Source organism: Sturnus vulgaris, chromosome 27 (genome assembly GCF_052056855.1).
Source record: "Sturnus vulgaris isolate bStuVul1 chromosome 27, bStuVul1.hap1, whole genome shotgun sequence".
NCBI classification, from domain to species: Eukaryota; Metazoa; Chordata; class Aves; order Passeriformes; family Sturnidae; genus Sturnus; species Sturnus vulgaris.
This window is the reverse complement of record NC_142269.1, coordinates 4,599,994-4,625,757: the sequence shown is the minus strand read 5'-3', so window position 1 is coordinate 4,625,757 and position 25,764 is coordinate 4,599,994. Positions and strand designations below refer to the sequence as shown.

Sequence of the window (25,764 nt, the reverse complement as noted above, 5' to 3'; positions counted from 1 at the left end):
GGCACTGGGGTCCCTTCCAGTGTGTGTCCACTCCCCAGGACAGGGGTTTGGGGCTGTAGGGACCCCCAAATGAGCTGTTTGTAGGGCCAACAGTTGGGTGCCAGTGAGCCAGGGCTCACGTGGATGTGGCTGGTGACAGAGAGGACGAGGGGCTCCAGCCCCCCCAGCTGCCCCCAGGAGTGGGGGTCCCACCCCGGGGATGAACCCAGGGTTGGAGGGGCACTGGGGACAGCTCAGAAATGCTCCAGGTCGATGGAGCTGCCTGTGCCACCACGGGGTGGGGGACAGGGCCACCCACGGCCAGGGCCACCCACGGCCAGTAGCCCAAGGAGCCTGCAGACCCCACCCTTTCCTGCTGGGGGGGGGGACTTCAGGGTGACCCCAGCCCCACATCTGCACCCCTCTGATTCACTGGGTGACAAAGAGCACACGGGTGACACGGAGCTGCAAACAGTGCAAGGCTTTAATTCAGCCCTCACAGATTGGGGGCCCCCAGGACCCCCCCCCGGATCCCCCCAGACCCCCGGGGGGTGCAGAGAGCCCGGGGGGTTGGGGGGGGGCTGTGGGTGCCCCCCTCCCTCAGCGCAGCCCCCGTGTGCGGGCGGCCCCGCGCTGCTGCCGCTGCTGTTTTTAGAGCAGCACACGGCGCTCACAGGTAGAGAAACGCAGTCGCCCCCGCACCCCCACCCCCAACACCCCCCCCCCCCCCCCCCCCCCGCCCCGCACCCCCAAAAAGGATCAAAGTCTCTGCTTAAGGCAAATCCCTGGCTCCGCCAGGAGCTGCAGGTTTGGGAAGGAGGGGGCTTGGCCAGCGCCAAGGGGAGGTTTGGGGGGGTCCCCAGTGCTGTCCCCAATGTGGGGGGCACAGCCCCGGGGTTATGGTGGGTGTGGGGGGACACAAACTGTGCCTTCACTCACTGGTGGAGGGGCAGAGCCCAGCACAGGGCTGAGTCCTCACCGACGTGGCCACCACCTCTGTCCCCTCTCCCTCACGGAACTGGGGTGCAGTGACAGGAATCTGGGGGTGCCAGCTGAGCCCCCAACCTGTCTGTGGGGAGGAGAGGCCATTCCAGCCCTCTAGGGGGGCAGGGCAGGGATTTGGCACGGAACAGTCGGGTCCAGGGCCCCGATTGGGGGCAGCCGTGGTGGGAGGAAGGGCTGAGCCCCCCTGGTAATGGGGGGACCCCTCCCTGGTGGGGTGCAGGGTCCTGTCCCTGTCCCCACAGAGCAGAGAGGGCACTGGAATGTCCTCAGGGCTTGGAGCAGAGCTCGGCCACGCGCTGGCGCAGGTGGAAGGCGAACTCGAACATGGTGGCAGCCAGGCTCTGGTGGATCAGGTACCGGGGCAGGCGACCCTGCAGACACAGGACAGGGACACGGGGCTGTGAGGGACGACTGGGGGCTGGGGACTGCCCCCATCCCACCCCGGGATCCTCCAAGGACAGGGATACAGGCCCATTAACCAGGCTGCCCCCATCCCATTCTGGAGAGTTCCAGGGATATCAGTGAGGGTTTGGGGCTGGGGGCTGCCCCCATCCCATTCTGGAAGGTTCCAGGGACACAAAGCCATGAACGAGGGCTGGGGGTTGGTCCCATCCCACTCCAGGGTGTTCCAGGGGACATGAGGATTTGGGGCTGGGAGCTACACCCAACCTGCCCTGGAGTGCTCCAGGGACAGAAGTGAGGGCTGGGCTGGGGACTGAACATCCCATCATCCCATCCCATCCCATCCCACCCCACCCCAGAGGGATCCAGGGATGCAGGAGCACCGCTGTGCGGAGCTGCGGCTCTCAGGGAGCTCCGATCCGGGGGAGGAACTGCAACGTGGTTGGATTTCTCTAAAAAAGCCCTGCACGACTCACCCCCCCCCCCCCACCGCCTCGGCCTCAGCTCCGTGGTGGGAGATCCATGAAAAAAATAATAAATCCTTGTCTCTGGGGAGGAGGGAGCTGAGGCAGGGCTGGGAACTGCTCCAGGGGCACGGAGGGAGGAGTGGACAACTATCCCGAGGGTCAGGCAGGCACAGGACACTCCCCTCCCCCGGGATTGGGGTGGTCCAGCACAGATCTTTTCCTGGAGCAGGTTTTCCCTCGGGCACAGGGGGCAGGAAAAGTGCGAGGCCGCTGCTCCCGACAGGAGCTCCGGACCCAAACACACACACGTGCGGAATCCTCCCTCCCTCCCTCCCCCAAGGAGCAGGAAGGGATGAGCCATGGGCTATAAATACTCGTGCAGGGCCAAAGGGAAGAGCGAGGAGCTGTGGAGGGCTCTGGGCGCTGGCAGAGCCCCTGGGGAAGGCGCTGGGAGCACTTGGGGGTTATTAATAGTTTATTAATAGCTCGGCATTCCTTCCACGGCAGAGGCGGCGCTGGGAGCGCTCGGCCCGGGAAGCACAAGGAATTTCTTTTCTTTCCGAGCCCCACCACGTTTGGGGGGGGGGGGGGGGGGGTTTGTTACCCCCCTAAAAAAAACCTGCCCGTGATGGGCGCCAGATCCACGGCAGGAAAACACATCCCTGGCACAACGGGGTGGGAAGGGCACGCTCTGCTCCTGCCTGTTCTCGGCGCTTCCCCAAAGCTTTCCCGAAGCGTTTGGCAAGACAGGCAGGAGCCGCTGGGCTCTGGGGGAGGGGAGGGGGCCGTGGGAGGGGAGGGGAGGGGAGGAGAGAGGAGGGGGCCGCAGCAGCGCTGCAGCACAGCCGAGGGATGAATGGAGCCTTTGTGCTGCTGCGGCAGCGCCGTTACCACGTCAACCTTCCGCGGAGGAAGGAACGGGGCCAACTCCGCTCCCGCTCCCGCATCCGCCCCATCCCGGTCCCTCCGTGCGCTGCCTTTTGTCCGGGACACCGGCAAGGACACGCGGCTCCACAAATAACTCCGGACCCGGGGCAGCTCGCTCTCCCGGGGGTGGATTTTGGGTGGTTGTGGTCGTGCCAAGGGGTTTGGGAGCAGGGTTTGCTCCTCTGGAGTGCTCCCGTGGCACAAAACTTGCCATGCCTCAAACTGGTTTTGGTCACCAAAGAGGATAAAAACCTCCTACCTGCACTCAGAGGTGAAACCCCTAAGTGAGATCTTAAATAAGGAAGAGCTTCCAGGTAAGGAAGAGCTTCCCAAACTCTCCCTGGGAAAGGAGGGGGATTTTGGAGTAGTTTAACCCCCACTTGCCAAACCCGAGTCCCTCAGGGCTTGCTAAGGGGGCACTTCCATGGCTGCTGGGATCCTGGAGCAGGAATTTGGGCTGCTGGGTCCCCGGGGAGAGGGGAGAGCTGTGCTGGGGATGGGGCACAGCCACCTCACCCAGGAGCTGCCTTTACCTTCAGATCCGTGTTGAGAATCCAGATGAAGGTGCAGACCTTGGCATTGCTGGGACATTTCAGGACGATGAATCCTCCAGGCCCATTCTCACCCCTGTGGAGGGAAGCCAAGAGGGTGAGGCAGAGCCAGGCTGGAATTCTGGCTGGGATTCTCTGGGATGCACTGCACAGAGCTGAGCCTGGCAGTGAAGGCCAGGGCCCAGTGGTGCAGGAGCAGATGCTGGGAACCTGGGAAGGTGTGTGCCTTGGCTCCAGGTACATCAGACAGCACGGCAGGGCAGCTTTCCCACAGGTGCCTTGGCAGCACCAGCGCCAGGGCTGCCGGTGGAGCAGCAGCTCTGCCTCTGGATTGTGCCAGCTGCTCCCCACGGGAAGCTTTCCCAGGAACAACCCTGGGTGCAAACAAGAGGCCCCAGGAAACTCTGTGTGCTCAGGACAGGCTCAGCACTTGTCACTCCAGCCCCCAGATCCTTCCCAGCACCATCTGATCTGTCTCTGAGACGGGAGCTGTGCACACACAGCCCAAATACAGATTTCCCTTCCCTCTTCCGAACACGCTATTTTTGCTGTGTGCCTTCGTTACAGGATTTTTCCAGGCCCTGAAGTCCCCAGTTCCTAAATAGACTGAGGCAGCTCCAACAGCTCTGAGATAAAATGTCAATTACTTTAACCGGATTATTGAGAAAACCAAAATCGGAGCGCGCGGCGGCACAGCTGGGCCCCGGCAGGAACAAGGAGTCCTTGTCTGATGAGCCCGACCCCGCCGGGATCCATCACCAGCCTGTCCCTTCAGAAGGGGAGAGGCCAAAGCCCTGCTGAGATTTTGGGAGCTGCTCCATCCTCGTTTCACCCCTCGGTGCCTCAAATTTGGTGAGTGAGCAGTTTACGAGGAGCACAAAGGCATGTGAGAGGCTCGGAGCCACAGCCAGCTGTTTACTGCCCCTCAGAAATTCCTGTTTGGGAATTAACTGTTACATAAACAGGATGTGGGACTGGGATGGGGCTCGTGCTGTTACTGGTCAGCACCTCCACTCCCCCGAGCTGGGAAACGCCCCAGCACCGCTGACAGCACCGAGAGTTTCTTGAACAAAGGGAGACGAACAAGGGAAGCGAGGTTCAGCTCCACAAATAGCTCAGCTTCCTGCAAATCCTGCCAGGAAGGCAGCAGGGCTTGCAGTTAAGTGGCTCTTTGCCTTGAAGCTCTGCAGAAGTGCATGATCCCAGCTGAAAAAACAGCACCTGCCTCTCACCTGACATACTTGGAGAGCGGAGGCTTCAGGCTGTGCGTGGTCGACATCCCTGAGGAAACGTACCTGTCTCTCCTCCTCTCGATCCGACGCACGTTCACGAAATCCCTGTGCAAAGAAAGGGCTTAAAAACACACCTGGGATGTGGAGGGGGCAGAGCCCGCTCTCTGGACTGCTGGGAGAGGCTGTGGCAGGGCTGTGTCAACACAGGGACAAAGCACAGCCAAGCACTGAGATCCGGGAGCCCGACTGACCGAGGTTTGGAGCTCTGAGAATTCTGCCAGGAGTGTCTGGAGGAAATTTTCGGGGCTGCTCGCCCTTGGGAGTGTTACTGCAGAGCCAACCAGCCCTACCAGAAGTCCCAGCAGCCCAGAGCAGTCCCAGTGCCCCATGGGGGTCTTCCTGTGGTTTGGGGGATGTTCATGGGATGAACTGACCTTGGGGACACCACCCCGCCGGCAGCTCCGGCCGCCACGTCGTACGACACGATTGTGTTGTCCTCAACCCGCTGCAAGATCTGGGGAAGGGCAGGGCAATCAATAAAAAGAAGGGAGATTTGCTCAGATTGCACCTCCAAGCCTGCACGTGCCAAGAGGATACAGCCTCTCCCCCAAATCAGCACCGGGATCAGACCAGGGGTTCTTTTGGGGCCGAGGGAGATGAGCGGTGCGTGCACGGGCTCGTCTCCTGACTTTCTGGAGGGCACAGGTGTCACCTCCAGCTCCCCTCCGGGAGGTCCAGACCCTCCCACCAGGCAGAGGCAGGTTTGGCTCAGGCCTGGCCCCTGTCCCTGCCCACCTCTCGGGCTCTTGGCCGGGCACAGGCGTGCAGCCGGCTGCCGCGGAGCGCGCGGAGCGCACGGATGAGCGGCGGAGATTTAACGCCTCGGTGACTGGGATCCAGCTCGGCCCCGGCACTGCCAGCAGCCTGTGTTGGACAGGGAAGCTGCAGCTCTCCGCTCCAAGGAGCTCCTGTGATTAAGCCATCTTTGTCCGGCACGCTCACCTGGCAAGCTGCCACTGTTCTGTTCCACAGGATCATCTTCTCGGGCTGCAGAATCACCTCCTGGTAAACCATTTCAGGAGAGCACTGCAGGAAAGCCTGAGGACAGAACCAGAGCAGTCAGCCAGCCCCTCTGCCCCCCTTGGGGGAGATTATTTTTAAGGAAAACAGGGCACAACACAAAGGACAAGTGGGATCACAGGAGAGGGGAGGGGTAAGGCTGGCCTGGTCCCCCTGCATGCAAAGCCACGGCTGTCACCCCTCTGTCCCAGTGCTCCCAGGGCACACATGGGGTCAGGGAGCACACACACAGACCTCAGGATTTGGGAGTCACTGAGCTCTGCCTGCCTGTCTGCCCCTCTCCCACCCTCAGCAGTTCCCCATGCACCATTGCTTGGGGAAGTTGCATTTTTGACTGTTTCGATTTTTTTCCCCCCAAGCCATTCCAAGCTCCAGCACACACAGCATCCATTCCATTCCCCCCCCCAGTCCCCACGGGAGCGGGGATCTTCGGAGGCAAACAGTTAATGCAGTAAAGTGGGACCATCCAGCTTTTGCTGGTGAACACAGAGCTGCTCCACTGGCAGCTCCTGCCAGCGAGGCAACATATGCACTGGAACAAAGAAAAGCCACGGCAGCACCGACGCTTCATTAAAGCGTGGTTCCCAGCCAAGCCACTCCAGCTTGGGAGAGGGCACAGAGCAAGGCACTTCCGAGCAGCTCTGCCCCGTGCCAGGCAGCAGCAGACGCACACTCAGCCCTGGCCTTGCTGGCAATTAGTTCCAATTAGCCTCCTTGGTCAGATTAGTCCGAGATGCTGGGGTTGGAAGCGAGTCTTGCAGTCACCTGCTCCCGACTCTACCAGCGGAGTCTGGAGCCTTGGATGTTTACTGGGGAGTTTGTCTGCTGGCCAAGGGGTTTTCCTGGAGAGATTCCCTAGTGCTGTTCGTCTGTCTCAAGCACAGGGAGGGTGTTCTGCAGCCTGACCTGTCCTGAAAGCTGAGCCTTGGTTCTTTCCCCGTGCCAAAGAGACCAAGGCATCGGCCCAAGGATGTTCTTACCTTTAAAATAAAGGTCTTGCCGTGGAACGGGATTTCAAAAGTGTAAACAACATCACCAAAGTCCTGTGCAAGAGATGAGAGAGTTGTGTTTTTTATCAGCAAAAAGGGATTGTTTCTATTTAGGGTGAAGTTTGCTAAAACTCTGAGGCTCCTGTCACCCCCTGCAGCCCCTCATCACCCCCTGCCCCCCACACCAGGCTGCGACCTCAGCACAGAAACCGCCCCGAGCACATTTCAGTTGGCCATGCCTAAATTTCCATCAACAAAACAATATCCAGAGAGGCAGCAGGGATGAGACAGAAAAAGAATCCAGCCCGTGCCAGGCTGCAAACCCCACGTCAAGGTCACATTCTCTTTGTAGCAGCACCGGGGTGCGAAGGGGGTTCGCTGCCAGCGCTGCTGGTGTTACCTACGGCTGAGAGGAGCCTCCCCGGAGGGGCCAGGGATGGGCAGATGAAAACCTTTCATCGTTAGCCCTGTGTTAAACTCTGATTAGTCTATTTAAATCCATCCCCCTTTGGAAAAAGAAAACAATCTGCCCAGCTAGTTTGGCATCAGACAAAGGATCACTTGACAGGGGAATTTGAAACACCAGATGAGACAGCAGTTTGCAGGATTCGCACCCCCCAGTCGTGTTTCAACCTTGTGAAACAAGGTTGGGCTTGGGGGGCAAACCCCTTCTCTTTCTCTCCACTCTTCTGAGAGAGAGAAGAGCTCTTTGCACCCCAGAAAAGTCTGGAGTAGGCAGAGCCACATCCCAAATTTACACCCCAGCACCCCACCCAGGTTCCAGGTGCTGGGGAAGGGGGACACCAGTGACTTTGAGGGTGGGAAGAGCAGTTAGTGCCCCACATGGGCCAAGACCCCAGTCTGGGCTCCCAGCAGGCTCAAAGGCACCTGGCCATGGAGCAAGGGCAGGGCTGGAGCTGTGGGATCAGCATTCCCCTGCTCCTTCCCATGGCTCTGCATCCCAAAGGTGAACGGGCTGCCCCTGCCCAGCCTCCGGACAGAGGGAGGAGGGAAGGGCCCTCTCCTGTCAAACTGCAAGGCAATTAAACGTCTAATTAAATAAGAGGGGATTTTACATTTAACTGAACTGGAATAGATTCCTAATTCAATCAGGTAATTGTAACGCTTGTTAATTTTTCATGGCGCAAGGAGGTTTCCAAAGCCTCGTTTGTCCCGGTTTTTGCTAAGCCATCCATGCCCTCTGCCAGCTGGGGAGGAAAAACCACACTTGCATTGTTTTTCTCAAACTTCCAGTTCTCCTCCTGGGCGAGGATTTGGTCCACAACCTCCATGGCCTCTTTGCCTTGTCGGACATACTCCTTTTCCTGGGAAAGAAGAGAGGATTTCATTAGCTGGGCGTGCAGGAAGCTCGAGGAGTGTGTGTGAGGCTGCTCCCCCCCCTCCCAGGGCTGGCAGAGGGAAAGGGGATCAGAAATCTCTTAATTTGGGTCACAGAGGCCTCGTTTTGGAGCTCCAAGTCACGCTCCCCGCCCTGGCTTGGATCCACACACCAGCTGCTCCCGGCGGCTCCCGCCTTAGCAGGAGGGTTTCCAGCAGGCAAAGGGCTCTGGGATGTGCAGCTTCCTTCCTGGAGGAGCCAGAACTGGGGCTGAACAGGAGCAGGATCTCTTGGAAAATGGCATAAAGGCTGTGCCCAGCCAGGTTTTGGGGAGGTCAAGCCCTCAAACCACAGGAACAGGTGAGGTGATGCCCAGAATGTGACCAAATGTGACCAGGGATGGAAGGGGGAAGCGAGAGGGACAGGCAGGAGCAGAGCCAGAACACACCCCTGTGGGATGCTGCAGGGAAGAGCACACAGCTCTGGGGAATGGGACAAAGCTGGGGGGCTCAGATGACTCCTCCTGCAGTGGCTACGATGCCACCAGTCCCGTGGCACAGAGAGGGCTCAGCCACACGTCCCCAGAGCTGAGGGGTCTGCAATGGGGGGCAGCAGAACCTAATGGGACCACAGGACTGGGGAGACTCCCACAGCCCCAGATCAGCCTGGAGCTGAGGGCAGGGCCAGCCCCTGTTTACCTGAGATGTCAAGGCCTTCCTCCCCACACCTTCCTCATCAGATTCGTTGTCTGAGCCTACGGGGAAGCATCAATTAACTCACAGTTAATGAACACTCCACTGGTACAACCTCCCTCCCTTCTCGTGGGAGGACAGTGTCTGATCCCTGTCCCTTATCCAACAGGAAGGGCTGTCAGTGAGGATGACTCTGGCCCTGTCTCCCTGAACACCTGCTTGGCTCTCCAGAGGGCTGAGCTCATCCTGGGTGTCAGCTGTACCAGGAACAGTGTTCCAAAGGGCTGAGCTCATCCCAGGTGTCAGCTACACTGGAAAAACTGCTCTGGAGAACTGGGCTCATCCTGGGTGTCAGCTACACTGGGACAACTATTCCAGAGGGCTGAGCTCATCCCTGGGTCAGCTACACTGGGACAACTGCTCCAGAGAGCTGGGCTCAGTGTGGGTGTCAACTACAGTGGACAAAGTGTTCCAGAGGGCTGAGCTTGTCCTGGGTGCCAGCTACAGCAGGAAAAGTTTTTCAGGGGGCTGGGCTTGTCCTGGATGTTAGCTACAGCAGAAAAAGTGTTCCAGAGGGCTGGGCTCATTCCAGGTGTCAGCTACACCAGGAAAAGTTTTCCAGGGTGCTGGTCTTGTCCTGGGTGTCAGCCACAGTGGGACAACTGCTCTGCAGAGCTGGGCTCATCCCGGGTTTCAGCTACACCAGGAAAAGTGTTCCAGAGGGCTGAGCTCATCCCTGTGCCAGCTACACTGGGACAACTGCTCCAGAGAGCTGGGCTCAGCGTGGGTGGCAGCTACAGTGGACAAAGTGTTCCAGAGGGCTGGGCTCATTCCAGGTGTCAGCTACACCAGGAAAAGTGTTCCAGAGGGCTGGGCTTGTCCTGGGTGTCAGCTACACCAGGAAAAGTGTTTCAGGGGGCTGGGCTTGTCCTGGGTGTCAGCCACACTGGGACAACTGCTCTGGAAAGCTGGGCTCATCCCGGGTTTCAGCTACACCAGGACAAAAGCTCCAGAGGGTTGAGCTCAGCCTGGGTTTCAGCAACACCAGGACAATCCAGCTGAGATGTCCCCACTCCCACGCCAGGAGCTCTCCAGAGCTGGCACAGGGCACTGACGTGCCACCAGCCCTTATCCTCACTGCCTGTGACCACCCACCCCCGTGCCCTCACCCCAGGGCAGCATTTTCCAAGCACACAGCTCAGAGCATTTAATCCCAAGCCCACACAAGGCTCCAGTTCCCTGCAGAGCTGCAGCCAGGCTCGCAGGGATGAGGGTGGCTCTGGTAAAAAGGCGTCACGTGGAGAGTGTGGCAGTGCCACCCCTGCCCAGGTGCAGGCACAGAGAGGGGAGAGCTTTGCAGTGTCAATTCTTGGAGGCTCTGCCAAGGGTTGGGATAACGAGGCAGAGCTCAGGGAAGGGATGATGGTGCTGAGGAATTCCATGGTGGGATGAGCACGGGAAGTGAGGTGACAGCACAGGTGACCTTACCTGCAAAGGACTCGGGTGGGGAGTAGAACTGTCCCTCGGAGAGGGCTCGGGGGTACAGCAGTGGCCTCGAGGCTGCAGCCTGGGCTGCCAGGAACCCTGGGAATGGGAGCAGGAGAATTTAACACCTGCCAGGTACTGGGACCTCAGCCCTGCTCGAACACCCTCTTGTTTTTCCCACGTTTTCCCATGTCTTTTCCCACTGACACCAGCCAGCCTCAGCTCCTGGTGCCTCATCTTTTGTCTGAGACGTTTTATCTGCCCCGGAGATCAATGGGCTCTTCTGCCCGTCAAATAATCCAAAGGCGATTAAGCATCTAATTAAATAAGAGCTTCCCCTGGAAGCAATTTGGAACCTGAGCCTAATCCAATAGAGGCATTAAACACTTGATCATTTTTCAACTTAAAGCCTTGCAAGACCCAAACATCCTCTGGTGCTTTCAACTCAGAGCATTTCTGACTGAGCCCCGCCTGACAAATGCCCCTTTTTACTTTGGTGCCACTTCCCAGACAGTGACTTCTGGGAGAGGGACAAACCAGATCAGCTCCCTAGAAGGACCCTGGAAGTTACAGGGTGATGTGTGAAGCATTAGGCCAGCCCCAATCCCTGGTCAGTGTGACCTCAGAGGCCACAGGCCACAGAATTTCACACCTCATAAGTCACCCCGTGCCACAGAATGTGTCTGTGACTCCAGCAGCCCTCCTGGGAAAAGGGCTCCAGCCAGATCCAAACACAGATATCAGGAACAGGGAGTCCAACACTCTGCCTGGCATTTGCCTCCCTGTTTCCAAACACTTTCTCTCATGCAGAGCTAAGCTCTGTCTCCAGCACGTCTGGCTGCAGGATCCAGCCATTGGGAAATCTGGCACATTTTTCTCCCCTCAATTAAAAGATGCTTTTTATAATCTGGTATTTTCTTCCCCTGAAGAGACTTGTTGACCATAACAGAACTGAGTCAGGCACTTCCCATCCCAGCCAGCCTGGAGATCCCTTTTCCAGAAATGTCAGATCAAGGTGCTGCCAGAGCAGCAGCAAACCCAGGCACGGTTGGATTTGTCCAACTCCTACCAGAGAGGAACAAAAATACTCACATCGTTCCTCTTCTGCTTCCTGAGTTAGGACTTTAAAATCCAGGAACCAGGTCTCCAGCCAAGCAATGACAAATGAGACAATGGGAAGTAAATACCCAAAAGCCCCTTTGGTCAGAAGCTGTGTGGAAAGAAGCAGAGACCACAGAGAATGACCCAAACAGGGAATAAAACAGCACTGAGAAATCACAAAGCAACTTCCTGCGAGCCCAGGGAAACCAACCTCGGAGAGGATGACCTTCACAATCAGGAAGGCACTGGATACCAGTGTAGTGACCTGAAAAATAAGTGGACAGAGCTCAGAGATCCCTGAGAAGCCCAGGAGGAGAGGGGAAACTCCCCAGAGGAAAGGCTGGAGTGCCTCCTTACCGCAATGACCCACCAGTGGCGCAGGCGGACGATGGCGTAGCCCAAGAGCAGCACAACGAAACGAAACAGAGCCAAGAGCTGCAACAACAAACACCCAGCGACACCAGTCACTGCCCTTGTACCTCTGCCAGGTGCTGGGAGGGCAGGGACAGCTGCCAGCTCCCGGGAAACAGATGGGTCAAGGCTCCACCAGGAGGACAACGGGAGACCCCAGACCCTCCCTGCCCCACTGAGCTCCAGAGCCCTGCAGGAGGCTGAGATACTCACAAAGATATCAAAGAACGACGTCTTGAATTTGTAGTTGATGATTTCATCCTTCAGGTTCTCCTTGATGCCCACCTTGGTCTGAGGGAGACAGGGAAGAAGGAAGTTTTGAGTGCACTGATAAGAAACTCATGGGAGAAGGAGCTGAGCAGTGCCTGGGGTTATGGCCAGGCCAGGGAATGTACCTGGAATACAAAAGGTCCCACAGGACCTGGGAGGATCCCATGGCACATTTCCTGCCTGGATTCACATCACATTTCCCCCTGGGATTCACACCCAGGAGCATGGGTGAGGCAGGAGGGACATTAACCACCTTTAAGTGGTGATTTCCAACACCCAAATCCTTGGCTCAGCACAGCCACCAGTTCCTCACAGCCTGGAGCCCCAGGATGGACACCTGCCACTGCTGCCCACCTCATCCAGGAGGCAGATTCCAGAGGAATGGGAGGAGACGTGGAAAAAATGGAAAACCACAAGAAAAACGTTCCTTAGGAACCTTCACTAATGCACTGAACACCTTCCTGTGGGGCCTCTTGGTGTCACTGAGGACCTGGGGGGATTTAAGGATCCTCCTCTTGCAGAGCACTGAGGGGTCCCTTCTCCCTCCATCTGGCTTCCCACAGCTCACAGCAGTGCTCCAGGAAATGTGATGGAAGAAGGGAACCAGCAGGATCAAACGTGCTGGCAAAGGGGAAGAGGGAGGAGAGGGGGATGCACAGCCGCGGGCTGCAAGGGAATCTGAGAGAGGCAAAAACACTCTCTGGGATTGACAGGAGTGTGGAAAAAAACTCATCCCGAGATAATCCAGGGTCTGACAGCCCTGATCCTTTGGCCACCATAAATTCTGAGAGCCTGGAATGGCTGTCTGGGAGGAAGTGGAGGGCTCAGGTAACTGGAACAAATGTTTCACCTTTAGGCTATGGCTTTGGATGGGGCCCAGCTGGCTGGGAGCTGGTGGAGCCAGCAGCTGTTGGATGGGCTGTGAGGAACAGGCTGGTGGATCTCGGGCCAGTCCTTGGCAGCCAGGGTGTCCTGGCACTCCAAGGGCAGCCACTGGGAAAGGATCCCTCTGGGTCAGGGCTCTGGCTTAAAATCCAGGGAGAGGGAGGCAAAAAGAGGGGGGTGAAGCTGGGCTGTGCCTCCAGCTGATCTGTGGCCATAGGACTCGGGCCAGCTTTGCTGAGTGGCCACCAAGAGCCTCTTCCCCTCTCCCTGGCTCCATGGGATGCTGCAGGAAGGAGGAGACACAAGGGAAAGTTTTGGGTGATGGTTTTTGGGGGGTGCTTCTGGTGGATGGGCTATGAGGAATGAGGTGGTGGCAGAAGGGTGTCCTGGCACTCCAAGAGCAGCACAGGCAACCACTGGGATTGGGAAGGGATCCCTCCCAGTCTGGGATGGGGTTAACATACAACAAAGGAGCAAAAAGAGGGGGGTAGAACTGGGCTGTGCCTCCAGCTGACCTGTGGCCACAGGACTTGGGCCAGCTTTGCTCAGTGGCCACCGAGAGCTTCATCCCCACACCCCAACTCCATGGGATGCTGCAGGAAGGATGAGACACAGGGAAAGGTTTGGGTCGTGGTTTGGGGGATGTTTTCAGCTTAAACACAGCCTGTGCACCAGGCAGATGAACCACCTGAGGCATCTCCCTGGCTCTGAGAGCACCCAGCCTGCACAATTATGGTTTGCTTTTAACGAGGGGCAATTTGCTCAGCTTATCTCACAGGGAAGGAAACGGTTGGATAAAAAAAAAAAAAAAGAAGAAAAAAAAAAAGAAAAAAGGCATTAGTCATGAAATCATGAAATCAAACCGTTGCTCTCCATAACCAGGCAAATAAGCTGCTCTAATGGCTTTAAATATGCAGCATCTCAGCTCGGGGGCCCAAATATCAGCACTTAGTCACTCATTAATGGCTACCTGCACGACCCACGCTCAGCATCACCCTGGTGACCGAGCCAGGATTATCTCCTGGGGGCTGGAATTCCAGCAGCTCTCCCTGACAGGATTGGGACAAGGGCAGGGGGCCGGGGTCCAAGCTGGGCTTGGCCAGGACAGTGTCGGCATCGCTGGAATGCTGGCTGGGAGATGCTTTTTCCTAAGGGGGGGTGGGGAGCAGGGGGCTCTGGGCAGGGTGAGGAGCTGCTGGCCTGGACACTCCGTTAAGTGCAGACACCCAGAGATAAGGAGGGCAGAGATAAGAGCTGCTGAGGGAGCAGCAGGATCCAGGGCTGATAAATGCAGGCCAGAGCCCAGGGTCTATCTGTTCATCTCTGCTCCAGGGGAGGACATGGAGTACCTGAAACCAGCCAGGGCCAGTTCAGGGAAAATAAAAACAAAATATAGCCCAGGGAGGGATTTGGACTTCGTGGGACTGAGGTAAATAAACTGGATTTTCCCTGTTATTGCAACACAGAGCAAACACAGCAGCTTGTGAGTCGCTTTGGAATGAAGCAAACCACTCACAGCCCCCTCAACAATCCCTTGGGAGGTGGAGCAGCACCTCCAGCTTCCCAAAGCTGAGATTAGCACAGAATTTCGGGATCAAAGCCCCTGGAGGATCCTCCCCTGCTCCTCTGATGCTCTGAGAACACGGCAGCAGCAAACCCAGGGAGCAGCTTAGCGTCAGGCCAGGGGAGCAGGAGGGGAATTTGGCTCAGCTTGGTGATTCCAGAGGCCCTGAATCTTGTTACAGCACAACAAAGGGACGGTGTTAACAACCCTGGACAGCCCCGACAAAACCCCGGGGCAGGAAACGAGCTGGACTTTAGTTTACACTAAAGAACAGCGGCTCCTTGGCCAGCGCTGGGAACAGCAAACAAAGATCTGTCCCAGGAGTGCTGGAACAGAGCAATTAACGGAGGGAACTGAGCTTAAAAAGGGCAAAGATTCCCCGGGTTTGCTTCCTCCAACTCACATTCAGCTCGATGATCCACAACAGGGAGATGAAGAGCAGGTCGAAGGTGACGAAGAGGCAGAAGGTCCTCCTCACATCTGAGATGGCTTTTCTCTTCTCGGGGGAGAAGAAATACGGGGAGAAGCCCTGGCTCTGGGAGAAGGAGGAGCTGATGGAAGCAATGGCTGGGAGGCTTCGTTCCAGGTCGTGCTGCAGGTCCGTGGGCTTGTTCATCCTCCGGGGTCGGCTCCGGGGACATCGGCCACAGCGTCACCTGCGGGGACACACCCAGGGGACCCTCAGGCCTGGCCACACCCCTGCTCCTCTCCCCCTCTGATGGCAAATCATCCCAGGAGCAAATCAGATCCCAGGGAGAAATTCCTCCCTGAGAGGGTACACAGAGAAGCTGTGGCTGCCCCTGGATCCCTGGAAGTGTCCAAGGCTGGACTGGACCGAGCTGGGAGCAGCCTGGGATAGTGGAAGGTGTCCCTGCTCTGGCAGGGGATGGGACTGGATGAGCTTTAATGCCATAGCAGTAGGAAAAGAGGCTCCAAAGCCCATGGAGATGCCAAGGCAGCAGAGAAAGGAGCTGCAAACCCCATGAAAGTGTTGTGGAAGAAGAAAAAGGGGCCCTAAACCCCATGGAGACACCGTGGACACAGGAAAAGGGATCTGAGGATGTTTTGGGAGCACTCCCTGAAATCACGGAGCCACTCTTCCCTCTGCAGGGAAGGCAAAGCCTTGGGAGCTGGGCATTCCATTGGAACAGATCCCAACCTGCACAGCCAGGAGAGAACCCTGGGCCTGATGCCCAACTGGGCCAGGCAGAGCAGCAGGGAAGGAGCTGCTCCATGTCCCAGTGTCAGGAATGAGCTGCTCCGTGTCCCAGTGTCAGGAAGGAGCTGCTCCATGTCCCAGTGTCAGGAAGGAGCTGCTCCACGTCCCAAGAGCAGGGAAGGAGCTGCTCCATGTCCCAGTGTCAGGAATGAGCTGCTCCATGTCCCAGTGTCAGGAAGGAGCTGCTCCATGTCCCAGTGTCAGGAAGGAGCTCCTCCGTGTCCCAGTGTCAGGAAGGAGCTGCTCCGTGTCCCAGTGTCAGGGAAGGAGCTGCTCCGTGTCCCAGTGTCAGGAAGGAGCTGCTCCGTGTCCCAGTGTCAGGGAAGGAGCTGCTCCGTGTCCCAGTGTCAGGAAGGAGCTGCTCCATGTCTCAGTGTCAGGAAGGAGCTGCTCCACGTCCCAGTGTCAGGAAGGAGCTGCCCCGTGTCCCAGTGTCAGGAAGGAGCTGCTCCATGTCTCAGTGTCAGGAAGGAGCTGCTCCATGTCCCAGTGTCAGGAAGGAGCTGCTCCATGTCTCAGTGTCAGGAAGGAGCTGCTCCATGTCCCAGTGTCAGGAAGGAGCTGCTCCATGTCTCAGTGTCAGGAAGGAGCTGCTCCATGTCTCAGTGTCAGGAAGGAGCTGCCCCGTGTCCCAGTGTCAGGAAGGAGCTGCTCCATGTCCCAGTGTCAGGAAGGAGCTGCTCCATGTCCCAGTGTCAGGAAGGAGCTGCCCCGTGTCCCAGCCCCGCCTGGCAGTGCCGGGCACACGATCCCGGCACGAGTGAGGTGTTGGAAGCCGGGGCTGTTTTCCTGCAGCTGTGCCAACCATTGTATTGAAATGTTTTCCTCTCCGTCAGCGCAGCACAAGGAGGCCCCTGTGGGCAGGGAGCAAACGCGGGGGACAAACACGGAACGAGGATCCCAGAACAGGTCGGGCCAGGGATCTGTCAGCCCTGGCCCCGCTGCCACCTCTGAGTCACCCACGGCAACGGCACAGCCACAAACTCCTTCCCTGCTAAATCCTCCTGCTCAAGGATGTTTTGCCTCCAAAAAAAAAAAAAAAAAAACCCTCGGATTGTGGTGTGAGCTCCTGCCCCAGCGGTTTTGTGCCTGCTGGGATTCCAGGGAGGTTTGTCCACCACAGATCCCACTGTGACACCCAGGAGGCTGCAGCGTCCACGGGAAAAGGTCACAAGGTTGTGCCTTGATGTGTGGGAAGTGAAAAATCCCACAGAATGTGAAGCCAGGTGTGTTCCAGGAGCACTTGAAGGAGGTACAGCCCGATTTGGGGCAGTTTGGATCCCTGAGCCAGAGGTTTTTGCATCCCACCCCCAGAAGTGCCAGGGCTGGAAAGGGAACAAAGCTGGACTCCTGTCAAATCCCTGTTAGTCCCTCTCAGAGGCGCTTGGGAAGGAGCTGGAATTCTTGTCACTTTGGATCAGCAGCTCCAAGCACCGGGCCCGGCTCGAAGTGACAAAAGTTAAGGACATCTGTGAGGGATAAATAATAAATCCCCCCCTGCCAGGGCTGCCGCCGCCTCCTCCTCCCGCCCAACAGCACTTTGCACTTAGGCAGCCCCTCCCCAACTTTCACAGCGCTTTAAAATCACCCGGAGAGGCTCCAGAGACGCCAAGCGGGGTCACAAAGGGGTGTTGGGACATGGCAGGACACGGGGACAGGCAGGACACGGCACCAGTGCACCCTGGTGCAGCTCATCCATTATTCATCCCAGTTTTCCCAAGGAGGTTTAGGCTGTTTTGGACACACACCCCTCCCAAACCATCCAATTCCCAAGGGAGAACCCGCACTGTGGGGCAGAGCAGGAATGTTTGAATCCCAGACAAGCCCCCCCTGCCCCCCTCCGCTGGAGCTGCTCCCTCCAGCAGCTGAGAGAGCTGGGAGCAGGGGCTGGATGTGGAGAAACGTGGCTGTTCCTGGGTGACAGATGAATTATTGAGCACCATTATGCATTCCAGCATCCTCCGCATGCTGCTCCAGCAGCCCAGGGGCTGCCAAGGAGGGGGTCAGGTGGGGGTCGGGCTCAGCTCCCAGGGAATGAGGGATGGGATGAGAGGGAAAGGCCCCAAGCTGTGCCAGGAGAGGGTCAGGGTGGGTATCAGGGGGGATTTATTCACTCAGAGGACAATCTGGCATTGGAAGAGGCCGCCCAGGTGTTGGTGGAGTTGCCATCCCTGGGATGTGGCACTTGGGGACGTGGGTTAGGGGTGACATGGCTGTGCTGGGTTAAGGGTTGGGCTTGATGATCTTGGAGGGCTTTTCCAGCCTAAATGATTCCAGGATTCCATTCCAGCAAGGGGCCAACACTCAGTGACAGATCAGAGCCCAGGTGACATTGTGGGTGACAGATCATAGCCTGGGGGACACCCCAAATGACAGCTCACAGCCTGGGGGACACCCTAAGTGACAGATCATAGCCTGGGGGACATCCCAAGAGATAAATCACATCCCAGGGGGACGCCCTGGGTGACAAATCACAGCACAGAGGACATTCTGGGTGACAAATCATAGCCTGGGGGGCACCCCATGTGACAGGTCACAGCCCAAGGGACACTCCAGGGACCTACCTGGGCTTCTCTGAATCAAAAAAGAGGATTTTGAGACTCTGGAGAAGGATTTTTGCTAGGGAAACCTCCCAGTTTGGGGATTAGGAGGTGACAGGGGCTGCAGGGACAAGGGTGATGCCACATCCTGTGGATGCCAGCAGGAAGCAAACACGGAGGAGGGGCAGTGGTGAAATCCTGATCAATATTCAGCACCAACACCCAGCAACACCCGATCAGCCCAGTGCCACCACCCCAAAACCCTGCCAGCCCAGTGCCACCATCCTAAACCATCATTAACCCAGTGCCACCACCCCAAAACCCCATCAGCCCAGTTCCAGCAGGACGCTGGCCACCCAAACATTCCCAGGGGCTGTGCCAAGGCATGTCCCAACCCTGCCACAGCCCCCCAAAGCCCCGTGTCACCTCATCCCTGAGCTGCTTTCCTGTCCCAACCCCAGCCCCGTTTGCTCATTAATGACCCAGTTCCCAGTCAGGAGCTTCTCCCACCTCGTGACACCACTTCTCCTTCCTCTCACACTTCCCCATGGCTCATGTGACAATTCCTCCTGTCCCCTGTCCCAGGACGAGCAGACCAGGGTGGGGAACACCCCCAGAAACCCCTGTAGCCCCCTGAGCCATCCCAGGGGCAAAGGACATGGGATCACTGTGGGATATTCCAGAGGGTGGAGTTTGCCAGGTGAGAGAACACCTGGAGAACCAGAGGGATGGAGACCCCGACTGCTGCACTGGGCACTAAGGGGTGTCGGAGCTTCCCTTTGAAATAACAAAAAGGTCAATATTAAACCAGACACTGAACCTCCATCCAAAAAAAAAAAAAAGCTGGGAAGGATCCAATGGTTTTGGCAAAGCTCTGCAGAGGCCTCGGTTCAGTGCAAAGTGGGGACACCGAGACCCCCGGGAGCCCCTGGCACTGCAGGGAGAGAGGGGGACACTCAGAGAGCCTCGGGAAAAGCAGCTTTGTCCTGGAGCCAGCCGCGGGATCCTGCAGCATCCCGCATTTCCCCTCATTTCCAAAAGATCTGGGGTGAAACTTAGGGCTCTCCTCGCCGTGTCCCGAAGGCAGCGAGAGGCACAGCCCAGCATTTGGGGGTTTCGTGCTGTGACCCCCCCGGTCCCGCTCCCGGGGGTCGGGAGACACCATTCCCAGCGGGATTGGGGTTGGGATATGGGGCTGGGTTTGGGTCGGGATTTGGAACCCTGGGGGCACAGCCAGCGAGGGGCTTCACGCTGCCCCCTCCCTCCAGCAAAAGGGTCCCCAGGGTGGTCCCGGCGTTGTCCTTCCTCGGGCAGGGGATGAAGCCCGGGGGCTTTTCCAACACCTGGAGCAGCGGGAAGAGCCCGGGATCCCAGCACAGACCAGTCCCGGACCCCCACCCTGCAACCCCCGACCCCTGCGGGTATCCCAGAGCTCCGAGCTTGCCACGGGATCGAGGGAACGGCAGTGCCGGCACCCCCGGGAGCCCCTCGGGCCCCCCGCCAAGGAGCCCCCCCAGTCCCGGATTCCCGATCCCCGCAGGCTCCCGGAGGTGACACCGGTGAAAGGAGCCCGGACCGGAGCGATTCTCTCCCCTCGGCCGCGCTCGGGGCTCCCCGTGCCGGGGTCTCGCTGCCGGGACCCCCGGGATCCGCCCGAGGGGCTCCGGGCGTGAAGCGAGGCCAGGGCGTATAACGGGACCGGGCCCGGCGGGCTGCCCGAGGCCTCCCGGAGCCGGCAACGGGCCCGTGGTGCGGTCCGGTACTGAGCCCAGGATCCCCAGTGACAGCCCTGTCCCGTCCCGCTCCCACCGGCGGCTGCGCTCCCGGGAACCGAAGCGGAACCGAGGCCCCACCGAGGCTGAGCCACCGGAGTCCGCGCACAGCCCGGCACCGCCCGTCCCAGACCCGGAACGGGGCTGGGAATGGACCTGAGCCCCCCAAGGTGCCGCCGCCCCCGCGTGTCCCCCCCGGTACCTCCCGGTGCCGGGTCCGGGTCCCGCCGGGCGCCGCTTCCGGCCCCGCCGCCACCTCTGACCCCGGAAGCGAAACTCCAGAGAGAGGCTGCGCCGGCACCGACCATGGCCGGCCGCGGGGGGAGCGGGGACAGACCATTCACCGCGGGAAGGGGGGGATCGGTGGGGGCTGGGATAGACCATTCGCAGCGAGGGGGTGGTCAGTGGGGCTGGGAACGACCGTTACCCATGGGAGGGGGAATCGCTATGAGTGGGAGGGACCATTTTTCATGCGGGGAATCAGTGGAGCTGGGAAGGACCATTCTTGGTGGGAGGTGGAATCAGCAGGGCTGGGAGAGACCATTCCAAAGGGGGGAATCAGTGGGGTGAGGGCAAGACCATTCCTCATGTGGAGGGGGATTGTCTATGGGGTGAGCAAGGAAGAGACCATTCCCCCCTTGGGGGTGTGCCCGTGGGTCTGGGAGAGACCATTCTCCAGTGGGGGGTTGGAAGAGACCATTCTATGGTGGGGGAGTATCCATGGGGCTGGGAGACACCATTTCCCATATGGGGGGAATCAGTGGGGCGAAGGACAGACCATTCCCCGTAGGAGAGGGGGTTGTTCATGGGGCGCCCCTTGGCTCTGTCCCACATGTCCTGCTCCAGCCCACAGACCACCAGGCCCCCCCATGCCCTGCCCCACATGTCCAGTCTGTCACCCCCCCCAACAAGGGCCAGACGTCCCCCACGAAGGGGATCAGAGACCCCAGCCCCCGATGGCCGCAACCCCCCCCAAACACGCTCCAGCCTCTGTACAGCCGTTTATTGCGGGCGGGGAGCTCTGCTCGGTTGGGGCCGGGGGGCAGCAGCCAGGGGAGGCCCAGACCCCGCCAGCGCCCGGGGGTCCCATCCCCGGCTCCTGCACCGGCAGCCGGGGGGGCACGAGGCCCGTGGGGAGGGGGCGGCCGTGGCCGGGGGTCCCGACGTGTCCCGGCGTGGCCCAGCATGGCGCGGCACACGGCACATGGCGCACGGCACATGGCACACGGCAGACGAAGCGCAGGCAGCGGGCGGGGGGCAGCCGGGGGGCACAGGCGAAGCTGCGGGGGCCGGGGGGGGCCGGGGGGCCGGTGCCCGGTGCCCGGTGGCAGCTAACTGGTGCCCAGCGGGAAGGTGGGCGAGTGGCGCTCGGTGCCGATGGGACGCGAGGGCACCTCGGCGAAGCCGACGTGTCGCCGCTCTGGGGACAGAAACGGGGGTCAGCACCGGGCGTGGTGGCACTGAGGACGGCAGGGAGAGCAGGTGGGGGGTGACACCCCACGTACCCCCGGTGCCACCGTCCTGCTCCTGTCCTGGCTCCTCCTCGTCACCCTCCGCTCCCTCGGGGTCCTCGGGGATCTCTGACACCGTCAGCGATTTCAGGTCCTCCTCGCGCTCGTCGATGCCGCCGGCGAAGGACACCTTCTGCCCGCCTGTAGGGGCCAGCACGGTGGCCCCAGGGACCCACAGCGTGAGGCGACCCCGCTGAGGCACGGGGGGACACGGCCTCAAGCCCTCGTGGCCGCCCGGCATCCCCAGGCGAGGAGATGCAGCAGGCGAGCGAGCAGCCACGTCCCCATATTGTCCCTGTGTCCCCATCCTCCTGCTGTCCCAATCCTCCCACCACCCCTTATCCTTGTCCCCCAGCATCCCCATTCCTCCACCAGCCCATCCCCTCAGTGTCCCCATCCTCTTGCCACCCCTGTCTCTCTGCTGTCACCTCCACTATGTCTGTCCTCCTGCCATCCCCTTTCCTCTCCCCACATTCTGGCCATCCCCATGCCCCCGTCACCCCTATCCCCATCTATCCCCCACCCTCCCACCATCCCCGTCGCCACCCATCCCCATCCCTGTCCCCCCCCGTCCCCATCCCGTTACCTTTCCTCTTGTGCGCCTTGAGCCCGGCGGGGAAGTAGCTGCGCTCGGCTCTGCCCTGGCTCCCCGGGGCTGCCCGGGCGGGGGTCGATGAGGCCGGGGCACGGCGAGGCACGCGCGGCACCGGGGCACCGCCGGGGCACCGCCGGGGCCGGGCAGTGCCGCGTCACGCAGCGGCCGGGGGTCCGGCTGGCGTCACCCGGCCCCGCGGGGGACGGGGACAAGGCCCGGCGGGGGAACGTGGTGGCCTCGCCGGCGGGCGAGTGGGCAGCAAAGACAAGAAGCACCGGCAGAAAGGACAGGCAGCACCGGCAGCAGCCAGTCCGTGTCCCAACCCTGTCCCCGAGGGCTACAGAGGATGATGGCCCCCGTCCCCGTGTCCCCCAAACTCTAGCAATCCTGTCCCCATATACCCTGGGCTCTGGCATCCCTGTGTCTGTGACCCGGTGTCCCCACGGCTCCTTGTTCCCTTGGCTCTGGCAGGCCCATGTCCCCGTCCCCCAGATTCCAGCAGCCCCATCCCCACATCCCTTGGGCTCCAGAATGCCCCTCCCCATGTCCCTGTGTCCCCCAGGCTGTGGCATCCATGTCCCCGCATCCCCTGGGCTCTGGCAGCCCCATCCCCACGTCCCCCCGTCCCCTTACCAGACTCGAGGGCACTGTCGGGGTCGCAGCCGTCATCGGGCTCCCCGTCGGAGCTGTCACCCCCGCCCATGCCACTCTCCAGGTGGGACTGCACGATGCGCTGCACCGCTGGGGAGACAGCGGTGTCACTGGGAGCACTGGGAGCCCTGGGATGTCCCCCCAGCCCCTCCATTGCCCCCGTTCCCCCCGCGGGCGGTACCTTTGAGCGAGGGCGGGGTGTAGGCACACGGGTTGGTCCTCTTTGGTTTGAGCAGGCAGCCCTCGCCCGACGAGCGCTGCGGGGAGAGCGGGGTCGGGACTGGGGGGCCTGGTGTCCCCATGGGGGAGGTGGGGGGGACTGCGATGGGGGTCTCGAGATGGGGACCCAAGGATGACACCCATCCCTCCCCGGCAATGAGGACCCTGCTAAGGGGATGTGGAACTAGGGACGTGGTGTTGGGGACACCATGATGGGACCCTGCCATGGAGAGCCTGCGCTGGGACCCTGAATTGGGGATGGGGTACTGGGGACACCGTCCTGAGGACCCCTCCATGGGGACCCTGCCTTGGGGATCCTATGTTGAGGACCCCCATTATGGGGACACTGCCACGAGGACGTGGAATTGCGGTGCCTACGATGAGGACATTGCCTTGGGGACGTGGTTTTGGGGTACCCCTGATGGTGACTCTGTTATGGAGACCTTATGTTTGGGACCCCACGACAGGGACCCCTCCATGGGGATGTGGCGCTGGGGACACAGTACTGGGGACACTGTGGGGGTGACCCCGTGACGGTCACGCGCTGGTTTGCACCGCGGCCGAGCTCTACAGCCTGGCTCGGCTCCATGTCCCCATCCCGCGTCCCCGTGCCCGGCGCTGGCGCCGTGTGCCCGTGCTGGGAAGGAGCCGATAAGCTCCAGGCGCCGGGGCTGGGCCCCGATAACCCCCCCAGGGGACATGGGACGGGGGAGCGGGGCTGTGTCGGGGGTCCCGGCGCCCACTCACCTGGTACGGCAGGTTCTCGTCCTCTGTGTCAGCGGCGCCAGGGAGAGAAGGGTGAGCGGGACACGGGCACCCAGAGGAGCCGGGCAGGGCCCTGCCCACCCTCGGACCCGTCTCCAGGGGTTACCCTGCCCGCGGGGACCCGCGTCCCCTCCCTGCCACCCCCTTCCTTATGTGACACCCCGTCCCCTCCCTGCCGCTGTGTCCCATTCCAGACATCCCATTCCACAGGTGACACTACATCCCACCCCCACTACGTCCCCTCCCTGCCACCATGTCCCATCCCGGACATGCCACACCGTGCATGACAGACACCGTATCCCATCCCTGCCACCACCTCCCGTCCCTGGACCAGATGTCCCCTGCCCCGTGTCCCACCCCTGCCCCGCTCACCAGGGGAGGAGTGTTCGGACAGCTGGAAGAGCATGGCCGGCGTGGGCCTCCGCCGGCGGATCTGGGGCACAGCGGGGTGTCACCGGCTGGGGACGCCCCGGGTCCCCTGTCCCCTGCCCTGCGCCCCAGGGACACGTGTCTGCACTTGTGTGAGCGTGTGTGCGCTTGTGGGTGCAGGGCCGCGAACCCACCCGGCACAGGGTCCCCGGGGTGTCCCCAGTGTGTCCGGCCCCATGAGAGCCCCAGCTCCCCCGGGGGGGCTTGGGGTCCGGCGTGTGCTGGGGACGTCCCCTTGGATCAGGGACAACCGGTGGGGGTGGCTGCACCGACTCCCAGCGTGTCCTGTCCCCTTCATCCCATCCCTGTCCTCATCCTGTGCTCTCCCTGTCTCATCCCTTCCCTGCTCTCCTGTGCCATCCCTGTCCTGTCCCTGTCCCTGTCCCTCTGGCACAACTCTCCCTGCGCGGGACCGCAGCTTCCACGGGGACCTTGGAGCTCTCTCGTCCTGTCCCCGTCTCTCCCCCCATCCTGTCCCTTTCTGTGTCCCCTACGCAGTCCCGTCCGGTCTGCCCGTCCCATGTCCTGCCCACTCCGGTCCCCCTTGTCCTGCTCTGCCTGTCCCATCCTCTCCCTCCTGTCCCCTCTGTCCCTTCCGATCTCCCCCCGGATCCATCCTCTCCCTCCCTCTGTCCCCTCCCACCGCATCCCCCATGTCCCATCCCATCTGTCCCAGTGCATCCCCTCGTCCACTCTGTCCCTTCCATCCCCTGCCTTGTCTCCTCTGTCCCCTCCGATTCCCCTTGTCCTGTTCTGCCGGTCCCATCCTGATCCTCCTGTCTCCTCCAATCCCCCTTGTCCCATCCCGTGCCTTGTCCCCTCTGTCCCTTCCGATCCCCCTTGTCCTGCTTTCCGATCCCATCCTGTCCATCCCGTCTCCTCCAATCCCCCTTGTCCCATCCCATCCCTCCTGTCCCAGTCTGTCCCCATCCCGTCCCCACTGTCCCCGTCCTTCCCCGCCTCCCTCCAGCACCCTGGGGCTCTCCGGTGTCCCCCCTCCGGTCCCACACGGTCATTCCGGGGGTCCCTCCTTGCCCCGAGGTCACCGGCAGCGCTTTGCCCTGGGAGGGACGAGGGACCCCCGGGGTGGTCCCGCTCCCCGCTTCCCTCTCCCTTCTCCTCGCTCCCCCCTCACCATCTCCACGGCGCGGGGGTCCAGGTTGCTGGGGGGGGCCGGCACGGAGAACTGGATCTTCTTGCGCTCCTTGGGGTCCATGGCCTTGGCCGGGAGTCACCGGAGCCCGGGGGTCTCTGGCACCGGTACCGAGCGGAGTTCGGTGGCACCCGGGGCTCGGTACGGCGAGGAATGAGAGTGGCGGGAGGTGGGGAAGGCAGAGCCGGTGAGGAGGAGGAGGAGGAGGAGGAAGGAGAGGGAGGGAGGACACGTCTTCCTACCAGGCGCTGAATTATTCATCCCCCCCTCCCCGGGCAGGGGGGCTGAGGCCGCGATAATGAGCCCTTGGGGAGCCCCCCAGGGGGTTCAGCCAACCTGTGGGGGGTCCTTAACCCCTTCCCTGCCATGCGGAACCCCACCAGCAGTGGCCGGTTGGGATGGGACAGGAACGAGTGGCTCCATGTGTGTCCCTGTCCCTTATGTCTGAGTCTCCACAGAGGTGGGGGGGCAGGGGACAGGGGGACAGCAGCTCCCACCCCCGTGTGGGCAGCGGCAAAATCCCCCCCACCC

The 25,764-nt window shown here is 60.5% G+C and overlaps 2 protein-coding genes across 2 annotated transcripts; both read right to left on the bottom strand.

Moving 5' to 3' along the window:
* Nucleotides 1-719: 719 nt before the first annotated feature.
* On the bottom strand, nt 720-20,223 carry STARD3 (StAR related lipid transfer domain containing 3). Its single transcript, XM_014885512.2, has 15 exons — nt 20,113-20,223; nt 14,783-15,035; nt 11,874-11,951; nt 11,607-11,684; nt 11,461-11,514; nt 11,241-11,358; nt 10,152-10,247; nt 8,670-8,725; nt 7,865-7,957; nt 6,624-6,686; nt 5,566-5,661; nt 4,998-5,077; nt 4,564-4,668; nt 3,314-3,407; nt 720-1,355 (listed from the first exon to the last, which is right to left on the bottom strand). Exons 2-15 carry the CDS (start codon nt 14,993-14,995, stop codon nt 1,251-1,253), a joined length of 1,329 nt encoding a protein of 442 aa, XP_014740998.1. The 5' UTR covers nt 14,996-15,035; nt 20,113-20,223; the 3' UTR covers nt 720-1,250.
* A 675-nt stretch (nt 20,224-20,898) lies between these two features.
* PPP1R1B (protein phosphatase 1 regulatory inhibitor subunit 1B) lies at nt 20,899-25,486 on the bottom strand. The gene is made up of 8 exons (XM_014885363.2): nt 25,216-25,486; nt 24,024-24,084; nt 23,634-23,656; nt 22,849-22,924; nt 22,650-22,757; nt 22,008-22,076; nt 21,416-21,562; nt 20,899-21,330 (listed from the first exon to the last, which is right to left on the bottom strand). The coding sequence occupies exons 1-8, from the start codon at nt 25,294-25,296 to the stop codon at nt 21,242-21,244; spliced, it is 654 nt and encodes a 217-aa protein (XP_014740849.1). The 5' UTR covers nt 25,297-25,486; the 3' UTR covers nt 20,899-21,241.
* Between the last annotated feature and the right edge of the window lie 278 nt (nt 25,487-25,764).